The sequence below is a fragment of the Hemiscyllium ocellatum genome, chromosome 23, assembly GCF_020745735.1.
Source record: "Hemiscyllium ocellatum isolate sHemOce1 chromosome 23, sHemOce1.pat.X.cur, whole genome shotgun sequence".
NCBI lineage: Eukaryota > Metazoa > Chordata > Chondrichthyes > Orectolobiformes > Hemiscylliidae > Hemiscyllium > Hemiscyllium ocellatum.
This window is the reverse complement of record NC_083423.1, coordinates 59,584,529-59,605,155: the sequence shown is the minus strand read 5'-3', so window position 1 is coordinate 59,605,155 and position 20,627 is coordinate 59,584,529. Positions and strand designations below refer to the sequence as shown.

At 42.8% G+C, this 20,627-nt stretch overlaps 1 protein-coding gene across 2 annotated transcripts in view; it reads right to left on the bottom strand.

The window, feature by feature from the left end:
- Positions 1-20,627, bottom strand: part of LOC132826817 (mitochondrial 10-formyltetrahydrofolate dehydrogenase-like) — a 142,920-nt gene that overhangs the window by 90,246 nt on the left and 32,047 nt on the right. For both annotated transcript variants that reach the window (XM_060843065.1, XM_060843066.1), the window contains 2 exons: positions 11,386-11,551; positions 8,423-8,524 (listed from right to left, as the gene is read on the bottom strand). In XM_060843065.1, the coding sequence (XP_060699048.1) occupies positions 8,423-8,524; positions 11,386-11,551 (268 nt within the window). The remainder of the gene's footprint in view (positions 1-8,422; positions 8,525-11,385; positions 11,552-20,627) is intronic.

The following is a 20,627-nucleotide window of genomic DNA, read 5'->3' as shown; positions in this document are numbered from 1 at the left end:
AGATAGTGCAAGATAGGCATGTCCCTTCGAAAATAAGGGATAGGAAAGGCAAGATTCGTGAACCGTGGATGACAGGAGGAATTGTCCGACTAGCCAAGAGGAAAATGGAAGCATACATAAGGTCCAGGCAGCAAAAAACAAAACAGGCTGTGGAGGAATATTGGGAGAGTAGGACCAGTCTTAAACAAGGAATCACGCGGGCTAAAAGGGGTCATGAAATAATACTAGCGAGCAGAATTAAGGAAAATCCCAAAGCCTTTTAATTCACGTAAAAGAAGCAAGAGGGTAACTAGAAAAAAGGTTGGTCCACTAAAGGATAAGGAAGGAAGGTTGTGTGTCGAACCTGAGAAAATGGGTGAGATTCTGAATAATTACTTTGCAACAGTGTTCACTGAGGACAGGGACACGATGAATGTTGAGATTAGAGATAGATGTTTGTTTACTCTGGATCACATTGACATAAGGAGGGAAGATGTGTTGGGTAGGCTAAGGCGGACAAATCCCCAGGTCCAGATGGGATCTATCCCAGGTTGCTGAGGGAGGCCAGAGAGGAAATAGCTGGGGCCCTGACAGATATCTTTGTAGCATCCTTAAACACAGGTGAGGTGCCAGAGGACTGCAGGGTTGCTAATGTTGACCACTCATACAAGAAGGGTAGTAGGGATATTCCGGGTAACTACAGACCAATGAGCCTGAAGTCAGTGGTGGGAAAGTTTCTGGAGAAGGTACTGAGAGATAAAATCTATATATATTTGGAAAAGGATGGGCTTATCAATGATAGGCAACATGGTTTTAGGCAGGGGAGACCGTGCTTTACCAACTTAATAGAGTTCTTCGAGGAAGTGGCCAAGTTGATAGATGAAGGAAGGGCTGTTGATGTCATATATATGGACTTTAGTAAGGCATTTGATAAGGTTCCCCATGGTAAACTAATGGAGAAAGTGAAGTCACATGCTGTGCAGGGTGTTCTAGCTAGGTGGATAAATAATTTGTTGAGCAACAGAAGACTGAGTAACAGTTGAAGAGAGTTTTTCAAAGTGGAGAAAGGTGACCAGTGGTATTCTACAGGGATCAGTGCTGGGGCCACTGTTGCTTGCGATATACATAAATGATCTGGAAAAGGGCAATGTTGGTCTGATCAGTAAGTTTGCTGATGACACGAAGATTGGTGGAGTAGCAGAAAGCAAAGGGGACTGTCAAAGAATACAGGAAAATATAGATAGACTGAAGATTTGGGCAGAGAAGTGGCAGATGGAGTTCAATCCAGGCAAATGTGAGGTGATGCATTTTGGGAAGTCTAATTCTAGAGTGAACTATACTGTAAACAGAAGAGCCTTGGGAAAAGTTGATGAGCAGAGAGGTCTGAGAGTTCAGGTCCCTGTACGGGTGGATAGAGTGGCCAAGAAGGCATTTGTTATGCTTGCCTTCATCGGATAGGGCATAGAGTATAAGAGCTGGCAGGTCATGTTAAAATTGTACAAGACTTTGGTTCAGCTGCATTTAGAATACTGTGTGCAGTTCTAGTTGCCACATTACCAAAAGGATGTGGACGCTTTGGAGAGGGTGCAGAGAGGTTTATGTGGATGTTGCCTGATATGGAAGGTGCTAGCTATGAAGAGAGGTTGAGTAGGTTAGGATTTTTTTTAAGATTAGATTCCCTACAATGTGGAAACAGCCCCTTCAGCCCAACCAGTCCACACTGACCCTCCAAAGAGTAACCCACCCAGACCCATTTCTCTCTGACTACTGCACCTAACACTATGGACAATTTAGCATGGCCAATTCATCTGACCTGCACATCTTTGGACTGTGGGAAGAAACCAGAGCACCCGGAGGAAACCCACACAGATACAGGGAGAATGTGCAAACTCCACACAGACAGTTGACTGAGGTTGGAATGGAACCTGGGACCCTGGTGCTGTGAGGCAGCAGTGCTAACCACTGAGCCACTGTGCCGCCTCATTAGAACAAAAGAGATTGAGGGGGGACCCGTTTGAGGTCTACAAAGTCATGAAGGGTATGGATAGCATAGATAGAGATAAGCTTTTTCCCATGGTGAGGGCTCCAATAACAAGAGGTCACATATTCAAGGTGAGAGTTGAAATGTTTAAGGGGGATACATGTGGAAAGTACTTTACACAGAGAGTGGTAGGTCCCTAGAACGCGTTGCCAGCAGTGGTAGTAGAGGCAGGCACGGTAGATTCATTTAAGATGCTTCTGGACAGATGCATGAGTAGGTGGGGAGCACAGGGATACAGATCCTTAGGAATTGGGTGATAGGTTTAAGACAGTGGATTTTGATTGGTCCAGGCTTGGAGGGCCGATGGACCTGTTCCTGGGCTATATCTTTTCTTTGTTTGACATACAAGATAGTACAGGTACTATCATAAAGACTTGTGTGATGTTCATACAATTTTTCTTTCAGGTATCTGCTTCAGATCTCCCACACAAGAAAGTTGCAAAAATTCTTCTATGGATCACCACCTGGACATGATGGAGTGTCTATGAATTCTGATGATCTCTTGTGCAATGCCACTGGGATGTTCTTGGTGATGGTATTAAGGTCAGCAAGAGATGCCAGACAAACTGCAGTTCAAGAAGTCCTCAACATTAAAATCGGCAAAGGAAGACTATGCATCTCACTGGCTGCAAGGGCGGCAGCAGCAAAGTGATCCTGATCATTGTGATTCAACACATCACTTAAATCTGATCATCAACCCACCAAGACCGTGTGGACAATGTCAGTGCTTCAATATCTTTATATTAAACAAATCAAGCACTCGCTTCTATCAGTGAGCATTTCTCAAAACCTGTGGTGATGGCGAATAGGTAATATGCGAGGCCCTAGTGATGAGTTGTCTACATAGGTGCATGAATGTCATTGGGACATGAGTTATGACAGAGGTGACTTTGGGTATCAGCATCTATGGCTGAGGGATTCTCTTAAGCATACTTTCTGCTCAACTGATACGGGGAGGATGTTTAAAAAAAAGTGCCACTAACATTTTGAGTCGAGGTAACCCTTCATCAGAGCTGAAGACTGCTCTGATGAAGAGTCATCTAGACTCGAAATGTTAGCTTGCTCTCTCTCATGGATGCTGCCTGACCCGCTGTGATCTTCAGCATTTCTTTTCAGCATTGTGTTAATGACAAGGTAATTTGTTTTTAATGACACTATTTGAAGGATAAATAGTGGTCAACATACTAGGGAGAACTCTCTGCTCTTTGAATGTAAACCATTTTACATTTTCTTGAGAGAACAGCTGGGACCTCGATCAAGTATCCCACCGAAAAGGTGGCATCTGCAACACAGCATCACACTGACACTACCACACAGGTAGTGTTGGTCTGGATTATGTAGTCAAGTTTCCACATTATATATCTTTCCTTGCCAAAACATATAACATTCAGCTTTGAATGTCTTATCAGAAGCTCTCATCTGCTTTAAGAAATGAACCTGAACTGCTTAATACATCACAATACAACAGATCATTAAGAATTAAAAGACAAAGTGAAAAGGTTCTCAGTCAAGGACACTATTTGGGAAAATTGTGTCCAGGTAACTTATGTACACAGCTGTGTCCATAACAACATCACCTTTACTTGTTATGTTCAAAATTATTTATGTCTAGTTTAGGCAGTGAATAAGTCAGGTGTTCTTGAAGGAATATTAAAGTAATTCATAGCAATTATTACAAATACACAGCCTTCATTTCAACAGAATAAACAAGTGAGGTCGTGGAATGTCAGTTTCATCAAATGTTTACACTGATCATACATGCTGCAAATTAACTTAACACAACTAATCTAACAGTACGTAAACCCCTTAAGATTCATCCAACAACTTGCACTTTCAATGTAATATTACATCCCAAGACACATACAGGCACAAACATCTACAGCACAGAAAACGGCCCTTCAGCCTTTTAAGTCTGTGTCAGTCAAAGACACCATCTAACTATCCTAATCCATTAGGAGAAAGTGAGGATTGCAGATTTTGGAGATCAGAGTCAAAAAGTGTGGTGCTGGAAAAGCACAGCCAGTCAGGCAGCATCTGAAGAGCAGAAGAGTTGATGTTTCAAGCATAAGCTCTTAATCAGGAATAGATCCTAATCAATTTTCCAGCACATGGCACATTGCGCCTTGCATGTCTTGGCAAGTACACATCTAAATACTTCTTAAATGTTATCAGGGTTTCGGCTTCCAGCATTCTTACAGGTGGTGAGTTCCAGATTCCCACCCATCTCAGGTGAAAATGTTTTTTCTCACATCTCCTCTAGAGGGGGTGATGGCCCAGTGGTATTATCACTGGACTGTTAATCCAGAAAGCCAGATAATGTTCTTGGGACCTGGGTTCAAACCCTGGCAGATGGTAGAAAGGGAATTGAATAAAAATGGCATTAACAGTCTAATAATTACCACAAAATAATTGTCAGGAAAAATCCATCAAGTTCACCAGTGCTCTTTCAGCATGGAAACTTCCATCCATCCCTGGTAGGGCCTTCATGTGACTCCAAAGCAGCAGCAACATAATTGACTCCTAACTGCTGTATGAGCAATAAATGCTGATCTAGCCAGCAATGCTGATGAATAAATTAAAAAAAACTTTCTGCCTCTTTCCTTAAAGCTATGACCCCAGTCATTGATCCCTCCACCAAGGAGAAAAGTTCCTTTCTATCTATCTTATCCCCCTCATGATTTTATACAATTCAATCATGTGCCCTCGCAATCTCCTCTGCTCTAACAAAATGAAAACAGTCTGTCCAATCTCTCTTCATAACTCTCAGCCCAAACAACATCCTGGTAAATCTCCTCTGCACCCTCTCCAGTGCTATCACATCCCAGATGTGGATTCCACAAATGCACACAATACTCTTGCTGTAGCCTAATCAACATTTTATACAGTTTCACCATAATCTCCCAGTTCATATAGACAAGTATCCCAGTGGAGCTCATCGTGAGGGAATGGATTTCGGAGCACGGACAAAAAAAGAATCAGTCTTACCGTGAGGTTATTTGAGAAAACGTCTCCCCTACCAGTACTAGATATCAAATAAGTAATCAAATAATTTATCAATAGTGAAGGAGACTAAATAAAATGTGGTGAGTTAGAGTTGGACTTCAACAGAGTACTTGTGAAAACTTACAATGTACTTTTCGCTGGCATCACAGGAGGGAATTTGCTCCGTTCTCACTGGCTACCTGCGACAAAAACTTACTGGTACCACTCCCCTGTCTTTTCCCAGCAGCTCTGCTTCAATTTCAAACAGTGATCCAAGTTCCTTTTTGAAAGTCAGAATTGAAATCGCCTCCACTATGCTCCTTGGCAGCACATTCCGTCATTTATTATAATAAAATGTTTCTTCATATTGTCAATGCTTCCTTGTCCTTAAATCAATGCCCTCTGGCTCGTGATCCAACGATAATGGCAACAGTTTCTCCTTATCTACTTTGTCTGGACCCCTCATAATTTTGAACACCAAATCTCCACTCAGCCTTCTCTTCTCCATGAAGACTTTGCCAATCTACCAACATAACTGAAAGTCATCATCCATGGAATCATTATTGTGAATCTTTCTGACAACCTCTCCACATTTTTCAAAATGTAATGGATGCATCCAGTTGATGCCAAATCAATGTTTATGTTTTACATAGCTTCCTTGCTTTTATACTCATTATATATAATAATAAAGCCCAGGATGTTGAATGCTTATTAATCACACACTCAATCTGTGCTGAGAACTTCAATGATTTGTACTTATATACCCCAGATCCATCTACTCCTGCACCCTTCTAAAAAGTGAACCCTTTATAATGTATTATCTCGACATATTCTTCCTATCAAAATGAATTGCTTCACACTTTTTTGCATTAAACTTAATCTGCTACTTGTCTATTCATTCCCACCAATTTATGTCCTTTCAAAGGTGGAGGAACAGAGGGATATTGGGGTCTATGTACATAGATCTTTGAAAGTTGCCACTCAGGTGGATAGAGCTTGTAAGAAGGCCTATGGTGTATTAGCGTTCATTAGCAGAGGGATTGAATTCAAGAGTCGTGAAGTGATGTTGCAGCTGTACAGGACTTTGGTTAGGCCACATTTGGAGTACTGTGTGCAGTTCTGGTCGCCTCACTTTGGGAAAGATGTGGAAGCTTTGGAGAGGGTGCAGAGAAGATTTACCAGGATGTTGCCTGGAATGGAGAATAGGTCGTACGAGGATAGGTTGAGAGTTCTCGGCCTTTTCTCGTTGGAACGGCGAAGGATGAGGGGTGACTTGATAGAGGTTTATAAGATGATCAGAGGAATAGATAGAGTAGATAGTCAGAAACTTTTTCCCCGGGTACAACAGAGTGTTACAAGGGGACATAAATTTAAGGTGAAGGGTGGAAGGTATAGGGGAGATGTCAGGGGTGGGTTCTTTACCCAGAGAGTGGTGGGGGCATGGAATGCGCTGCCCGTGGGAGTGGTAGAGTCAGAATCATTGGCGACCTTTAAGCGGCAATTGGATAGGTACATGGATGGGTGCTTAATCTAGGATAGATGTTCGGCACAACATCGTGGGCCGAAGGGCCTGTTCTGTGCTGCATTGTTCTATGTTAAGTTTACTTTATCGTACTCACATCTGACAATGCTTCTAGGTTTTGTGAATTCTCCACCTTTTGAAATTGTGCCATGTGCACCAAGATCTAGGTCATTAATACATATCAGGAAGATAAAAGATCATAACACCAACCCATGGGGAACTCTATCATGAACCTTCCTCCAGTCCGAAAAAAAACAATCAATCAATCACAACTCTCTACTTCTGTTGTTCAGCCATTTTTGTGCTAATGTTGTCTGTTTTATTATATGAGGTCTAAGTTTATTCACAAGTCTGTTGTGCTGCACTCCATCAAATGCCTTCTGCCTCTGTCAAAGTCCATGTACACCAGATTAACAGTATTAGCTCATCAACACACAGTGTTACCTCATCAACCAGTTAAGTATACAGAGCAGCATGGTGGCTCAGTGGGTAGCACTGCTGCCTCACAGGACCAGGGCCCCAGGTTCAATTCCAGCCTCGGACAACTGTCTGCGTGGAGTTTGCACATTCTCCCAGTGTGTGCATGGGTCTCCTCTAGGAGCAGGTGAATTAGTCATACTAAATTGCCCATAGTGTTAGGTGCGTCATTCAGAGGGAAATGGGTCTGGGTGGGTTACTCTTTGGAGGGACGGTGTGGACTCGTTGGGCCAAAAGGCCTGTTTCCACACTGTAGGGAGTCTATTCTAATTTAGCCTTAAATTCCCACTGGATCTCTTTAATTAACTGAACATTCATTATGTTCTGAATTATCATTTTTATGTTTCATCATTATGTAAAGTGCATCAACATCTTAAATACAATCAGCATATCTAAAGGGTCCTTCTCAATTTTAAACCAATCAAGTTTCTGAACTTCTTGCTCTTTCACTACCTGAACTGAAAATATCACTTACAATATGGGTCAATGGTGAGTGGGGGAGGAGGATGGATGGTAGGTGATCACAGGGGAAGGATACTAGTAGGTAGGTCCCATGGACAAGATAAGCTCGAGGAAGACATGAGGTTGAAATAGGAGAGAAACTAAACAAAGATATTTTGAACACCCGTGCTCATGGAAGGAAAGGACATGACAGAGCAGCTGATCTAATTACCTCAATCTTCGTGACAACACAAGCTCTTCATGCGGCACAGTGGCTCAGTGGTTAGTACTGCTGCCTCACAGTGTCAGGGACCTGAGCTTTGGGTGACTGTGTGGAATTTGCACATTCTCTCCATGTCTGTGTGGGTTTCCTCCGGGTGCTCCGGTTTCGTCCCACAGTCCAAAGATGTGCAGATCAAGTGAATTGGCCATGCTAAATTATCCATAGTATTCAGGGGTGTTTGGTTAGGTGCATTAGTCAGGGAAATGTAGAGTAATAGGGTAGGGAAATGGGTCTGGGTGGGTTACTCTTTGGAGGGTCAGTGTGGACTTGTTGGGTCAAATGGCCTGTTTCCAAACTGTAGGGATTCTGTGATTCTTGGAAGTGAGGATGGAGAGGCAGCAGAGAGGAATTCAACAAGATGATGTATGGGAGAGGAAGGGAGCCAGAGTGACTATGCTCCAACCTGCTCCCATACTCTTCAGTTCCCTTCAACCTAATGAATGAATCAATGTTCTCCTTACACGTATTTGTTTCAACCACTCCCTAGCTTTCTTTAAGGTGAACCTTCTCCTTAAATCACTGCAGATTGCATGGTGACCCTGCCTTCAGAAGGAAGGATATAATTGAGATGTAGTTTAGAGTCAATTACTTTCTGGATCTAGAAGCATGGCCAGACAATGATATCGTTTCAAAATGCACCCGCTATCATGGAGAAAAAAAACTGCAAAATAACAGCAAAAATAGACTAAAACACTACCATTGCATTTTCTTTCCTCTGAATTCCTTCATAAGATGCTCCTTCTTCAGGTTGATTTATTCGAGGTGCCTTCCCTTCAGCAATTAGATGCACAGCTTCTACCTGAAACAAACAGATGTATTCAGGCTAGATTCAAAGTTCCTAAAAAAGGTTTGCAGCAAGCACGTGAAAAACTGATTCTTCCAGTACAACATTACCAGCTTCCGGGGTTATATTACACTGCAATTATGGTTAAAGTGATGGACAAAAGATTCTTACACTAAAGCTTCCACTCAGGAGTGAATTCATATTTGAACTCAATCATGCATATCATTAAGTTAGCAGTGACTTTACAGCAAAATCTGTTTCATTTCAGCACCCAAGGAGTTTCAAGTACATTACATGCAATTCTTCACCCAGGAAGCTGTTGTGGCTCAGATAAAATACACTCATTTTCTTTGGGGGTGTGTAACTCCTAAATCTAAACCCTCTGGATGTCAAAAAGGATCTGGGGTTGGATAAGGCAATAAAAGTAATCTCACCAGATACCGCGTTTTCAACATTGCAAAGGGTTAAGGAAGTTATAAAAAAAGAAAATTAGGAAATCAAAGAGAATATTTATTAGCAACCAAAATCAAGTAAAATCCAAAGTAGTTTCATGAATGCATAAAACATATTTTTCAATCCTCTCTTAGTACTCGCTGGTACTCAAGGACAGTAGCATTGTTTAAAAAGGAAGAAAGGGATAACTAATCTTGGTGGAGGGAAAATTTCTGTAAACTTGTCATTAAGTAAAACAGAGATTAACCAAAAAGAGAGGTTGTTAAGAGAAGGCTTTATCTCATTAATTTAATTTGCTTTGGGTAGGTAACAAGGAGAAGTGATGAGAATGCTTAATGTAATCTAAATGGATTTTGACAAGGTTTATTGACAAGATCCCATACAGCAGGCTGGCCATAAAAGAATCCACAGAAATGCATCAAGTGGAATGAAATTTGGATCAGTGGCAAGAGCAAGGGATAATGGGTGACGGGTGATTTTGTAACAATAAGATTGTTTCTGGTAGAACTCTGCAGGGTTGAATGTTGAGTCACTTGCTGTTTCTGCTAAATAATAATAATTTAGATTTAATGTAGAGAACATGAGTGAGAAGTGATAGGCTATCTTTATGAAGGATATGAAAATTGGTAATAAGCCATTTACTGCAGGAAGGTGTCAATGGACTGTTTAGATGAGCAGAAACATGAGAAAGTGAAATTCAATTCCAAAGAGTGAAAGGTAACAGGCTGGACAAACAAGGCAAGAGAATACATTATAAATGGTTGGATACTGAGAAACATCATGATAGAAAAAGATATTAGAGTGCAAGATCACAGATTCCATTGATCAAAAAGACACATATTGCCCTTTGTAGGTCAATTATAATGGAACTGTATGTACACTTGTTAGAGTTTTGGTTATTGCATAAGGGATGGAGGTGATTGTACGAGAGAAAGTGCAAAAGACATTTACGTGGGCATTGCCAGAACAAAAGAATTTTAGCTCTAAAGAAAGACAGAAAATTCTGCAAAGAATTGAGCACTTACTGACTTCCTAAAGTCTGTTCACCACCAGGAGTGATAAAATGCTCCTCACTTGCATTTGTGGGTACAGCTCCAACAACTCTTGGAGCTTGATACTAAACCTACTTGGCTGACTGGCACCCCTTCTGCAGTGTTAAGCATTCAAACGCTTCAACAAATTAGACAGGTGAAATATATAGAGTGTAATGTAACACTTTCATAAGAAAATCAGAAATCCAGAGTATTCAATAGTGATCGGCTGGGAAGTGTTGAATTTCAAAGGGACTTGAGCATCATTGTTTGTACAAACATATGAATTAGGAGCAGCAACAGGCCACTAGAGACCTTAAGCCCATTCTGTCAATCAATAAAGGTTATGGCATTCAATAACAATGTAAGTTACTGAAAGTTAACACTTAGGTTAGCATTTGAAAAGCCAAATGGTATGCTGGCCTTTATTGATACAGGACCATCTTACTGTAACTATATAGAGTCTTTCCCTGAATCAGTGTCTAAAACCAGGAGGCACACTCTTAGAACAAGGAGCAGGCTCTTTAGGACTGAGATGGGAAACTCAAAGTTCATTCAGAAATTGGTGAATCTTTGGAAGTCTCTACTTCACAGCTATAGGGACCCATTCATTGAGTACATATAAGACTAAGACCATGAGATTATGACTAATTAAAATATCAAGATACAGGGATATTGCAGGGAAATGATGTGAAAGAAGGTGAACAGCCAAGATGATCACTGAACAGCAGAACAGCTTGAAGAGCTGAATGGCCTATTCCTGATCTTGGGTTTTATGTTTACACAGTGTCAGCTTGGTAGGCAGGGGCCTATTCAGCATTATTCCCAAACCGACATCTGAAGGCTGCATCAGCTTCTGGTTGCATACTAAAACCTTGGGCTCAAGACAGGATTTTCCTAGAGCAGGCTAGTACATTACTTCATATTCCACCGGACTTATCATAAAGCCAAAGATGTTGCATGTATTGGAGAACAAGTCAACGTGCATTGCATAGCCACCTCTGAACCAAGAGCTAGTACACAGACACAGGCCCACCTTGCAACTGTGAGTGCCAAGCTGTACTGCAGCAACACACCAAGCTTCCAAGAACAGCAACTTCAAAACCCATATTATTGATCACCCAGAGGATCAAGGGCAGTAGACAGATGATAACTTCACCAACTGCAAGTTTGCTTATAAGTTACATAACATCCTGATTTGGAACTTTATCATGGTTCACTCAAGTCATGGGGTCAATATCTTTGAGCTCCCTCCCTAACAGCACTGTGTATCTAAAACATGCGACTGCAGAAGTTTAAGGCAGCAGATCAGGGCAGTTAGGATTGCAAAATATATATTGGTCTAGGCAGCGATGCTCAGATCTGGAGAATGAATTTTGAACATGCCCTTACCATTGCAGAAATTCCTTCAGGGTACAGGAAACGGTTGTACAGTGAGTCAACAGTGTCATTCGGGTCAATATCACATTGCCTCTGCAGAAGAATTGGGCCAGTATCCAGGCCTTCATCTGCCCAGAAGATGGAGAAACCTCCGACCTTATCTCCATGAATAAGAGTCCTGCACACAAAGGATCAAGGGTTAAGGGTTTGTCTATATAATCTCTGTGGCTTGATTTTAACTACCCCATCTCAGGGAACCGAGGCAGAGTTTCTTCAGAGTTGCACGTTGGCACATGTGGCTAGCACTGCTGCTTCACAGTGCCAAGGACCAGGGATTGATTCCAGCATTGGGCTATTGTGTGGTGTCTGCATGTTTTCCATGTGTCTGTGTGAGTTTCTGCCAGGTGGTCTAATTTTCTCCCATCATCCAAAAACGTGCAGGTTAGGTGGGTGAGCTACGCTAAAAATTGTCTCAGTGTCCAGGGATGTGCAGGCTAGGTTGGTTAACCATGGTAAAAACCCCATGCAGAGTTATGGGGATGGGTTGGGTCTACTCTTCAGAGGGTTGGTGCAGACTTGATGAGCTGAATGGCCGCTTTCTGTACCGTAGGGATTCTATGACTTGATTCTCTGATTCGTTGGGGGTGCACAGTAGAGACACGCACTGGTAGAAAGGTAAGACAGTTCTGTCATGAATGTGCAGATTAGATGTGTTAATGACACCAGAACCCAAGACCTGCCTGAGGTCAAAATAAGGGGTCAGTTTCAGTTTAACAAAACTGATAGCCTGCACCTGGAGAGGTCCAGCAGTTAAGTTCATACATAAGTTTCATGGAAAAATGTTGGGCAAGAAGTGGAAGGTAGCACGTTTCTCGTTGAATCATAGAATCCGGACGGTGTAGATGGAGACCATTCAGCCCATCAAGTCTGAATACACCCTCCAAAAGGTATCCCACCCAGATCCATCCCTCACCCTATCCCCATACCTCCATAGGTATCATGGCTATTTCACCTAGCTTGCACATCCCCTAGACACTGCAGGGCAATTTAAAATGGCGAATCCACCTAACCTGCACATCTTTGGACTGTGGACAGAAATCTGAGCACTTGGCAGAAGCCCATGCAGACATGGGGAGGACACGCTAATTCTACACTGACAATCACCCAAGCATGAAATTAAACCTAGGTCAGGTGCTGTGAGGCAGCAGTGCTAACCACTGTGTTACTGTGCCTATCATTTATGTGCTTCACGAGTATGGGCCTCCCTTTCACCAGCCAAAACACTACCCTCCGATGCAGGCTCCCTCCCCTATTCATTGCCTCCTGCTTTGTAACAACCCTAATCTCCTGCTTATCTCCCACATCCCGTTTACAGCCTGCCCACTAACTCCAACACTTCCCTCCCAGACTCCAGACACTGCTAGCCCATCCCATTCACCTCAACATTAGCCTCCACTCCCAGCAAATTAACACCCACATGTCCCACCACCCACCCAAATGAAAGCCTGGAGTTGCTGTTCCAACCAGTGTCAGGTGCTAATCCCAAACTGATGCCTCCAGTCGTTACTGGCCAAGTTGTCAGGATATCGGCTAGCAGGCTGGAGGCACCACAACAATTTTGTAATGAAACCCTGGAGTGAAAACCAATAGCATTTTCACATGCCAGAATTTTTTTTTACCATCTACAGGTCATTTCTCATCCTCTCTTTCTCCTCATTTACACCAGAGAATGTGCGTTTTCCAAATCATAACCTACAGGTCCTAACCAGAATTTAAAGATCAGAAACTAAAAACTTCATTCTTCTTGTTTAACGATGTTTGGCATCCTATGCTGCAATTGCATGCTCACAGATGAGTTATCACATGGAAAGACACAGTTATGACTGAAATATCTGCTATATATTTTTGAAATGTATTGGAATATAAAGCCAGAAAAACAACATCCAGCGTGATAGATACAAACAATTTTTTCCATCAATAAAAATCTGGGTGGAGAGAAAGGGAAGGAGATATCTGTTCTAAATTTAGCTTGTCACTAACTCTGTTTCTGTGTTCCATTCAGTAATCAATTAAAGCTAATCATTAGTTGTTGCCTTCCAAATCCCTGTTCATCTTCCCTGCAACACTTGGTGTGAACCTCCATCCCATTACAATATTTTAAGAGTATTTCCAAAGTTACAAATGATATCTCATATGAATGACAAAGCTATGATTCCGTAAGAGAGTCATTATGCTGAGCTGTTGTTTAAATCATCTGTGGGACAGCTGTCCCAGTTTTGGCACTGGCCCCCATACATTAGAAAGGAATACTTCACAGGATTGACAGCTCTGGGTGCCATCTGTCATTTTGGTATCTGGAACAGGTGGGGGTAGTCTGTCCAATTTTACTTGTTTTGCAGTGATTTGGACCAACTGGGTGGATTTCCAGGCCGTGTCAGAGAACAGTTAAAAGTTAACCACGCTGCTTTGGATCTGTAGTCACATGTAAGCCAGGTCAGGAAATTTCTTTCCCTAAAGGAGCCAGATAAGTTTTTTTTATGACAAACTACGATTGTTACTAGGACTAACCTTCAATTCCAGATTTATGGATGGCTTGAATTCTATTAATTAATTAAATTTAAAATTCCACTAGTTGCCCTGGGGTAAAAAACAAACCTTCCAAATATTTAGCCTCCGACTCTACTAGTTCAGTGACATTATCACCAAGTCACTGACCTGAGAAGATATTGACCTTGTCTTCATGCCAGTATACCCTCCACTGCTTTACATTGCACAACCATACTGCTCAATGAGATTGATTCAAAACAGCACTTTCTGATTAAAGACATTCAGTTTGGGTTTCACCAGGGCCATTCAGCTAACTTTATTACAGCCTTAGTTTGACCATTGATTACAAACTGTACTGGATTAGTACAAGAGCAAGTCATATCCTGATTTTCTAAAGCCTGTCCACCATCTACAGAGTACAATTCAGGACTGTGTTGGCTGGATTATTGCAACTCCAACAAGGGTGGCACGGTGGCTCAGTGGTTAGCACTGCTGCCTCACAATGCCAGGGACCTGGGTTCGATTCCACCCTCAGGTGACGGTCTGTGTAGATTTTCTCCCACAAGCCAAAGTGAATTGGCCATGCTGAAATGCCCAGAATGTTCAGGAATGTGTAGGTTAGGTGCATTAGTCAGGGGTAAATATAGGGGAATGGGTCTGTGTGGGTAACTCTTCTGAGGGCCAGTGTGGGCTTGTTGGGCCAAAGGGCCTGTCCCCACACTGTAGGGATTCTATTTTTTAAATAAAGTCAAGAACCTCAAGACCACTCAAGCAAAACAGTCCACTTGAATGACACCAACCAACCCAAGGGTAACTAGGATGAGCGACAGTTGACCATGCACAATACCAATGTTCAGAAAGAATAAAAATAAAAGGATACATCAGCAATTTAAGTGTGGAGTTGGAGGATGCAAACCTAAAGAACCAAACACTTTTGACAGGAGCACAAAAGTGTAGTCAGCGGCATCAGTCCAAATCAAATGAACAATTTATCAAAAAAATTGCATGCATTTTGGATTCTCCAAGAATTCAGCAAGAATCACAGATTTACCAATCCAGTCAAAATGGGAAATATTTACCAGCAGAGGACCCAACTGGCTTTATCTTTTGAAATTGCAGCAAATGGATCATATGAGTTGCAGGGTATTCCTATGGAAGTGGACACCCTTGCCAGTCTGACTGAGTTTGAGTAATACCATTTGTACGCAGACATTTGCAAAGCCTGCAGTGGCTCTGGTTTCTCGCTACGGATGCTGCCAACTTACATCTGGTTTGGAACAGTTAAATTGCTTAGCTACATCAAAATCATAACCAATTAAAATAAACATCTGATTAAATGGTCATCTGTTTCTAATAGAGGTTGCTACCAGCATGGCCATATTACTGATCGCAGAACCAGTTTTTAACAAAATTCATTCTGGACGCCAGAATGCTTGACGGACAGGGGAACCTATGGGTTCCAGCAGCCATTCCAACTGCTCCGCGGGGCAGGACACATTTTGCTTCGGCACCATTTGCGAATTCGCTGTCTTTCATGTAGTCCACGTGCTTGTTCAGAACTGTTGCATTTAGCTGAACTTTATACATCACTGGTCTTGACCTCATGCTGCACATACTTCGTACCCATTCGAGGCTATTTCCATGATTCTTTCACCAAACTTCATCCCCTCTATCAAACAGTTTCTCTCACTTGGCAGAGTCTGAATCCAGGATCAGGGTTCCTGATGCCATTTCAGATGAAGGGTACAACTTCAATTCCAGTCTCTTATGAAGAGCAGCTGGTCAGTTACCAATGACTGTAGTAAAAGGCTCTGGCCCAAGCTGGATGGGATGAAATTGGTTGTGAGAGATCCACCAAGATTGGTTCAACATTTTTCCAGTAGAAAATGGCTGCCTGTGTGAAGTCTTCCAAGAAGCTCGAAGGACTATTACAGGAGCCAAGAGCATCTCACGTATTGACTAGGAAGCAATTCTATGACTCTTCAAGCCAAACACAGTGCCATTTGCCTTAAAGACAGAAATAGAGGCAGAAATCAATGGGCTTGAAAACGAAAAAACAGCCTACAGCCTTGGTAGGTACCAAGCTGTCGCTGTTCTTATTTGGTTAAAGGACAACTCCACATGCAACTATAGGGATAGCAGCAGCAGAGTTGCTAATGGATAAAAGACTCCCACCAGATTAACTGTAATCTTCCCAGATCTGGCAGGAAGAGTGGGTGACTTGAAATGGCATCAGGAACCCTGATCCTGGATTCAGACTCTGCCAAGTGAGAGAAACTGTTTGATAGAGGGGATGAAGTTTGGTGAAAGAATCATGGAAATAGCCTCGAATGGGTACGAAGCATGCGCAGCATGAGGTCAAGACCAGTGATGTATAAAGTTCAGCTAAATGCGACAGTTCTGAACAAGCACGTGGACTACATGAAAGACAGCGAATTCGCGAATGGTGCCGAAGCAAAGTGTGTCCTGCCCCGCGGAGCAGTTGGAATGGCTGCTGGAACCCACAGGTTCCCCTGTCCGTCAAGCATCGACAACTCCTCAGAATCAGAGGCGGATATAGCCGAATCAACGCCTTTGTCACTGGAAGAAGGGAGTGAAATTCTACCGAGAAAGTTCTGGTGGAAGTGAGCTCCTGTGCATTACACACCAACCATATCGGATGCCAAGTCACAAGAACCTGACACGGTGCTAAAATAGCTCTCCAGAAAAAGGACCAGAGGGGGAGGGATTTAGTGATTGTAACCAGCTGGACAGGAGAAAGTGAGGTCTGCAGATGCTGGAGATCAGAGATGAAAATGTGTTGCTGGAAAAGAAGGTTCTGACGAAGGGCTTATGCCCGAAACGTCAAATCTCCTGTTCCTTGGATGCTGCCTGACCTGCTGCGCTTTTCCAGCAACACATTTTCAGCTCTAACCAGCTGGACATCACAGAACATGATTTCCCTGAATGGAGCTGTTAACCTGGTCCAATCAGGGAGCCCTGGCTGACACAAAGAGAAGTGTCATCCTACGCTCCTGATCTTCAGGCACCTGGTACGAAGGAGGGAGGGCAGGTCTGAAGACCTCCTCGTGAGTCTGCTCCTGGGCCTGTCCAAACTGGCCATAAACAAGTCCAGGCAGCGGGCCATGGAGGAGGTCGTTAGGGCCGACTGCCTGCCCCTCTGCCCCAGTTACATTAGAGCCCGGGTGTCCTTGGAGAAGGAGCACGCTGTCTCCACCAACACCCTGGAGTTGTTCAGGGAGTGGTGGGCGCCACAGGGAGTGCATTATTTCCCCCTCCAACTCTCTTTTGATTTAATCCCTGCCCTCCCCTTCACTGTTTGATCACACAGCATTGTCTTTTGTGAAGGGCACTGCTTGTCACTGGCCACTCAGTGTTTCCTTCCTTCCTGGTGGTGGAAATTAAATAAAGATTCGTACACCTTGTGCCTCTCACTGTGTCTCACACCTGCACACACCCACCATGGGTGCTGGGGAAAAAATAAGCACTACCACAGTTAGGCAGTAGTGTGGGGGTAAAGAAAAAAAAGAAAAAAAAATTAAAAAATAAACAAATCAGGAGTGTGTATTACATGCACAGTTTCTTATGTAATTGGACTGTCTTTAATGTACAAGTGTCATTGTTCAAAACAAAATAAAAAAAGAAAGAGAAGTGTCGTCCTATGCTCCTGATCTTCGGGCACCCGATACGGAGGAGGGAGGGCAGGTCTGAAGACCTCCTCATGGGTCTGCTCCTGGGCCTGTCCAAACTGGCCATAAACAAGTCCAGGCAGCGGGCCATGGAGGGGGTTGTTAGGGCCGACTGCCTGCCCCTCTTCCGCGGTTACGTTAGAGCCTGGGTGTCATTGGAGAAGGAGCATGCGGTCTCCACCAACACCCTGGAATTGTTCAGGGAGATGTGGGCACCGCAGGGTGTGCAGTGCATTATTTCCCCCTCCAACTCTATTTTGATTTAATCCCTGCCCTCCCCTTCATTGTTTGATCACACAGCATTGCCCTTTGATGTAAAGTACATCGCTTGTTTCCTTTCTTCCTGGTGGTGGAAACTGAATAAAGATTCATGCACTTTGTGTCTCTCACTCTGTCTCATACCTGCACACACACAACATGGGTGCTGGGGAAAAAATAAGCACTACCGCAGTTTGGCGGTAGTGGGGGGGGGGGGGGGGGGGGGGGGGGTTTAAAGAAGAAAAAACAGGAAAGAAAGGAAAATAGTGGGAAGTCAAAAATGCTGGCAAAAAAAAGAAAATAGATAAGTGTCAGAGGTTATGTTCATGCTGACAGCTGACTCTGAAGAGGCACTTCTAAAGTCAAGGACTGTTCATGTGTTAATAAAGGTTGACTTGGTAATAGAATGTGGACCTCTGTGGAGTTATTTAGATGTTATGGGGAGAATGTGTTGGTAACAAGGCAATATGTTTTACACAGTAAAATTAATGTTTTGAATGATTCAGCAAAATAGTTAGTTGTTTGCCTTTAGTCCTGCTCTCCAGAATAAAATACAGTTTCATTGGGCTTCTTTAATAAACTTTCAATCTTTTTCTTATAAACAAAGCTCACTTGTAAAAATGAGTGACAAAACTGGCTTACATCTAATCTGTAATGTGGATTTGGAACTATATCCCTTTTGATCCCTATGCACATGCCCACAACACAAAATACAACAAGGTCTCTGCAAGGATAATATTTTTAAAAGACCAGAAGAGAAATAATTATATTGATTACTGGTCTGAATATCAAAGGATAGAATTTGATTTCTATCAGCCCATGCAAGATCTTCCAGACAAGGCTTCAGTTTGAATGGCAATTAGGCTGGAGCCAAATCTTTGGATAGTTGTCACAGTTCAGCTTTTCAGTGTTTACAAAGTAATCAAAATATTGAGGTGCAATAACTTAGTATCAGGTTTCCCAGTACTTAAACCAAGAGAGCCAGAGAGAGAATCTAGCAGCGGTATCGAATTTTTGTCTCCTGTTTCTAGGCCCCTAAGATGGGTTAAAACAAAGTCAAGTGCAGCGGATTTTGCTAAACAACTGTCTGTACAAAGTGCCCTGTAGCCTCTTTCAAATCCAGTTTTGCCAGTCATTGGTGGCAGTAAATTCTATCACTTTCTGTAATGGGTACATCTACGTATTGAAGAAACTTTTCTTGAACACATTTAACAGATTCCTCCCCATCCACGTCCTTAACACTATGGCAATCCCAATCTATATTTGGAAAGTTAAATCCTTTACTATTGCAGACCTATTATTCTTACTGATATCTGAGATCTCCCTACATATTTGATCCTCCGTTTCCTGTTAACTACTCAGGAGGCCTATAATACAATCACATCAAGGTGATTGTCCCTTTTTTATTTCTCAGTTCAACACAGGACTGTTCCCCATGCATATCCTCTCTAAGTATAGCAGTGATGTTTTCCTGCATCAAAAACACCACCCCCTCCACTCTTGACTCCCTTTCTATCCTTCCTTTCATATGTATACATATGTCTGAACACTGAGCTGCCAGTCCTGTCCTTCCCACAGCCACGTTTCTGTAATAGCCATGATCTCCCAACCCCATGTTCACATCCATGCCCTGACTTCATCTATATTACCTGTTAGGTTTCTTGCATTGAAAAAAACGCAGTTTAATTCAGCAGCCTTCCCTCGTTCTCTGCCATGCTCTTGCCAGCTTGATACTTAACTTGCTCCCTTCAACCTCCTAAACATTGTCAACCTTCTCTCTTTTCTTCTGATTGCTTAGGATACCCCGGCCTCCTTCCATACTGCTTTAAAGCCTACCGAGTGGCATGAGCGAAGCTTCCTGCAAGCATATTGATCTCCCTCCAGTTAAGGTAAACCTGATCTTAACTGGTCACTTTTGCCCCAGAAGAGGTTCCAATGATCCAAAATCTAAATCCCTGCTCCTTCCACTGCCATTCACAAATCTACCCTAAATAAAAACCTAAAGAACTGTGGATGCTGTTAATCTGAAAGAAAAATAGAAATTGCTGGAAAAACTCAGCAGGTGTGGCAGCATCTGTGAAGAGAAATCAGAGCGATAACATTTCGAGGCTGGTGACCGTTCCTCAGACCTGAGGAATTAATTTGCTCTATCCTCCTGTTCCTACTCTCACTAGCATGTGGCACCAGAAGTAATCCAGAGATTACTAACCTTGAGGTTTTGCTTTTTAACTTCTTGTCTAACTTCCTACATTTACTCTGTAGAACCTCATCCCTTTGTCTACCTATGTCATTGGTATACAATGACCTCTGGCTGCTTACGTTTCGCTTTGAGAATTTGCTGCAACCGCTCTGAGGCATCCCTGATCCTGGCACCAGGGAGGCAACACCCATCCTGATGTCTTGCTCATGGCCTCAGAATCACATATCTATGCCCCTGACTGGAGAGTTCCCTATAACAATTGCTTGTTTGAACCTTGACAAACCCCACAGAACAACCATGGTGCCCAACACCTGATACTGGAGGATTGGAAAGAGGCAAATGCTGCTCCTCTTTTCAAGAAGGGCAATAGGAAAATCCCTGGCAATTACAGACCAGTCAGTCTTACGTCTGTGGTCAGCAAAGTTTTGAAAATAATTCTGAGGGATAGGGTTTATGACTATTTGGCAAAGCATAGTGTGATTAAAGGCAGTCAGCATGGCTTTATCAGGGGCAGGTCATGCCTCACAAATCTTATTCAGTTCTTTGAGGAAGTGACAAGA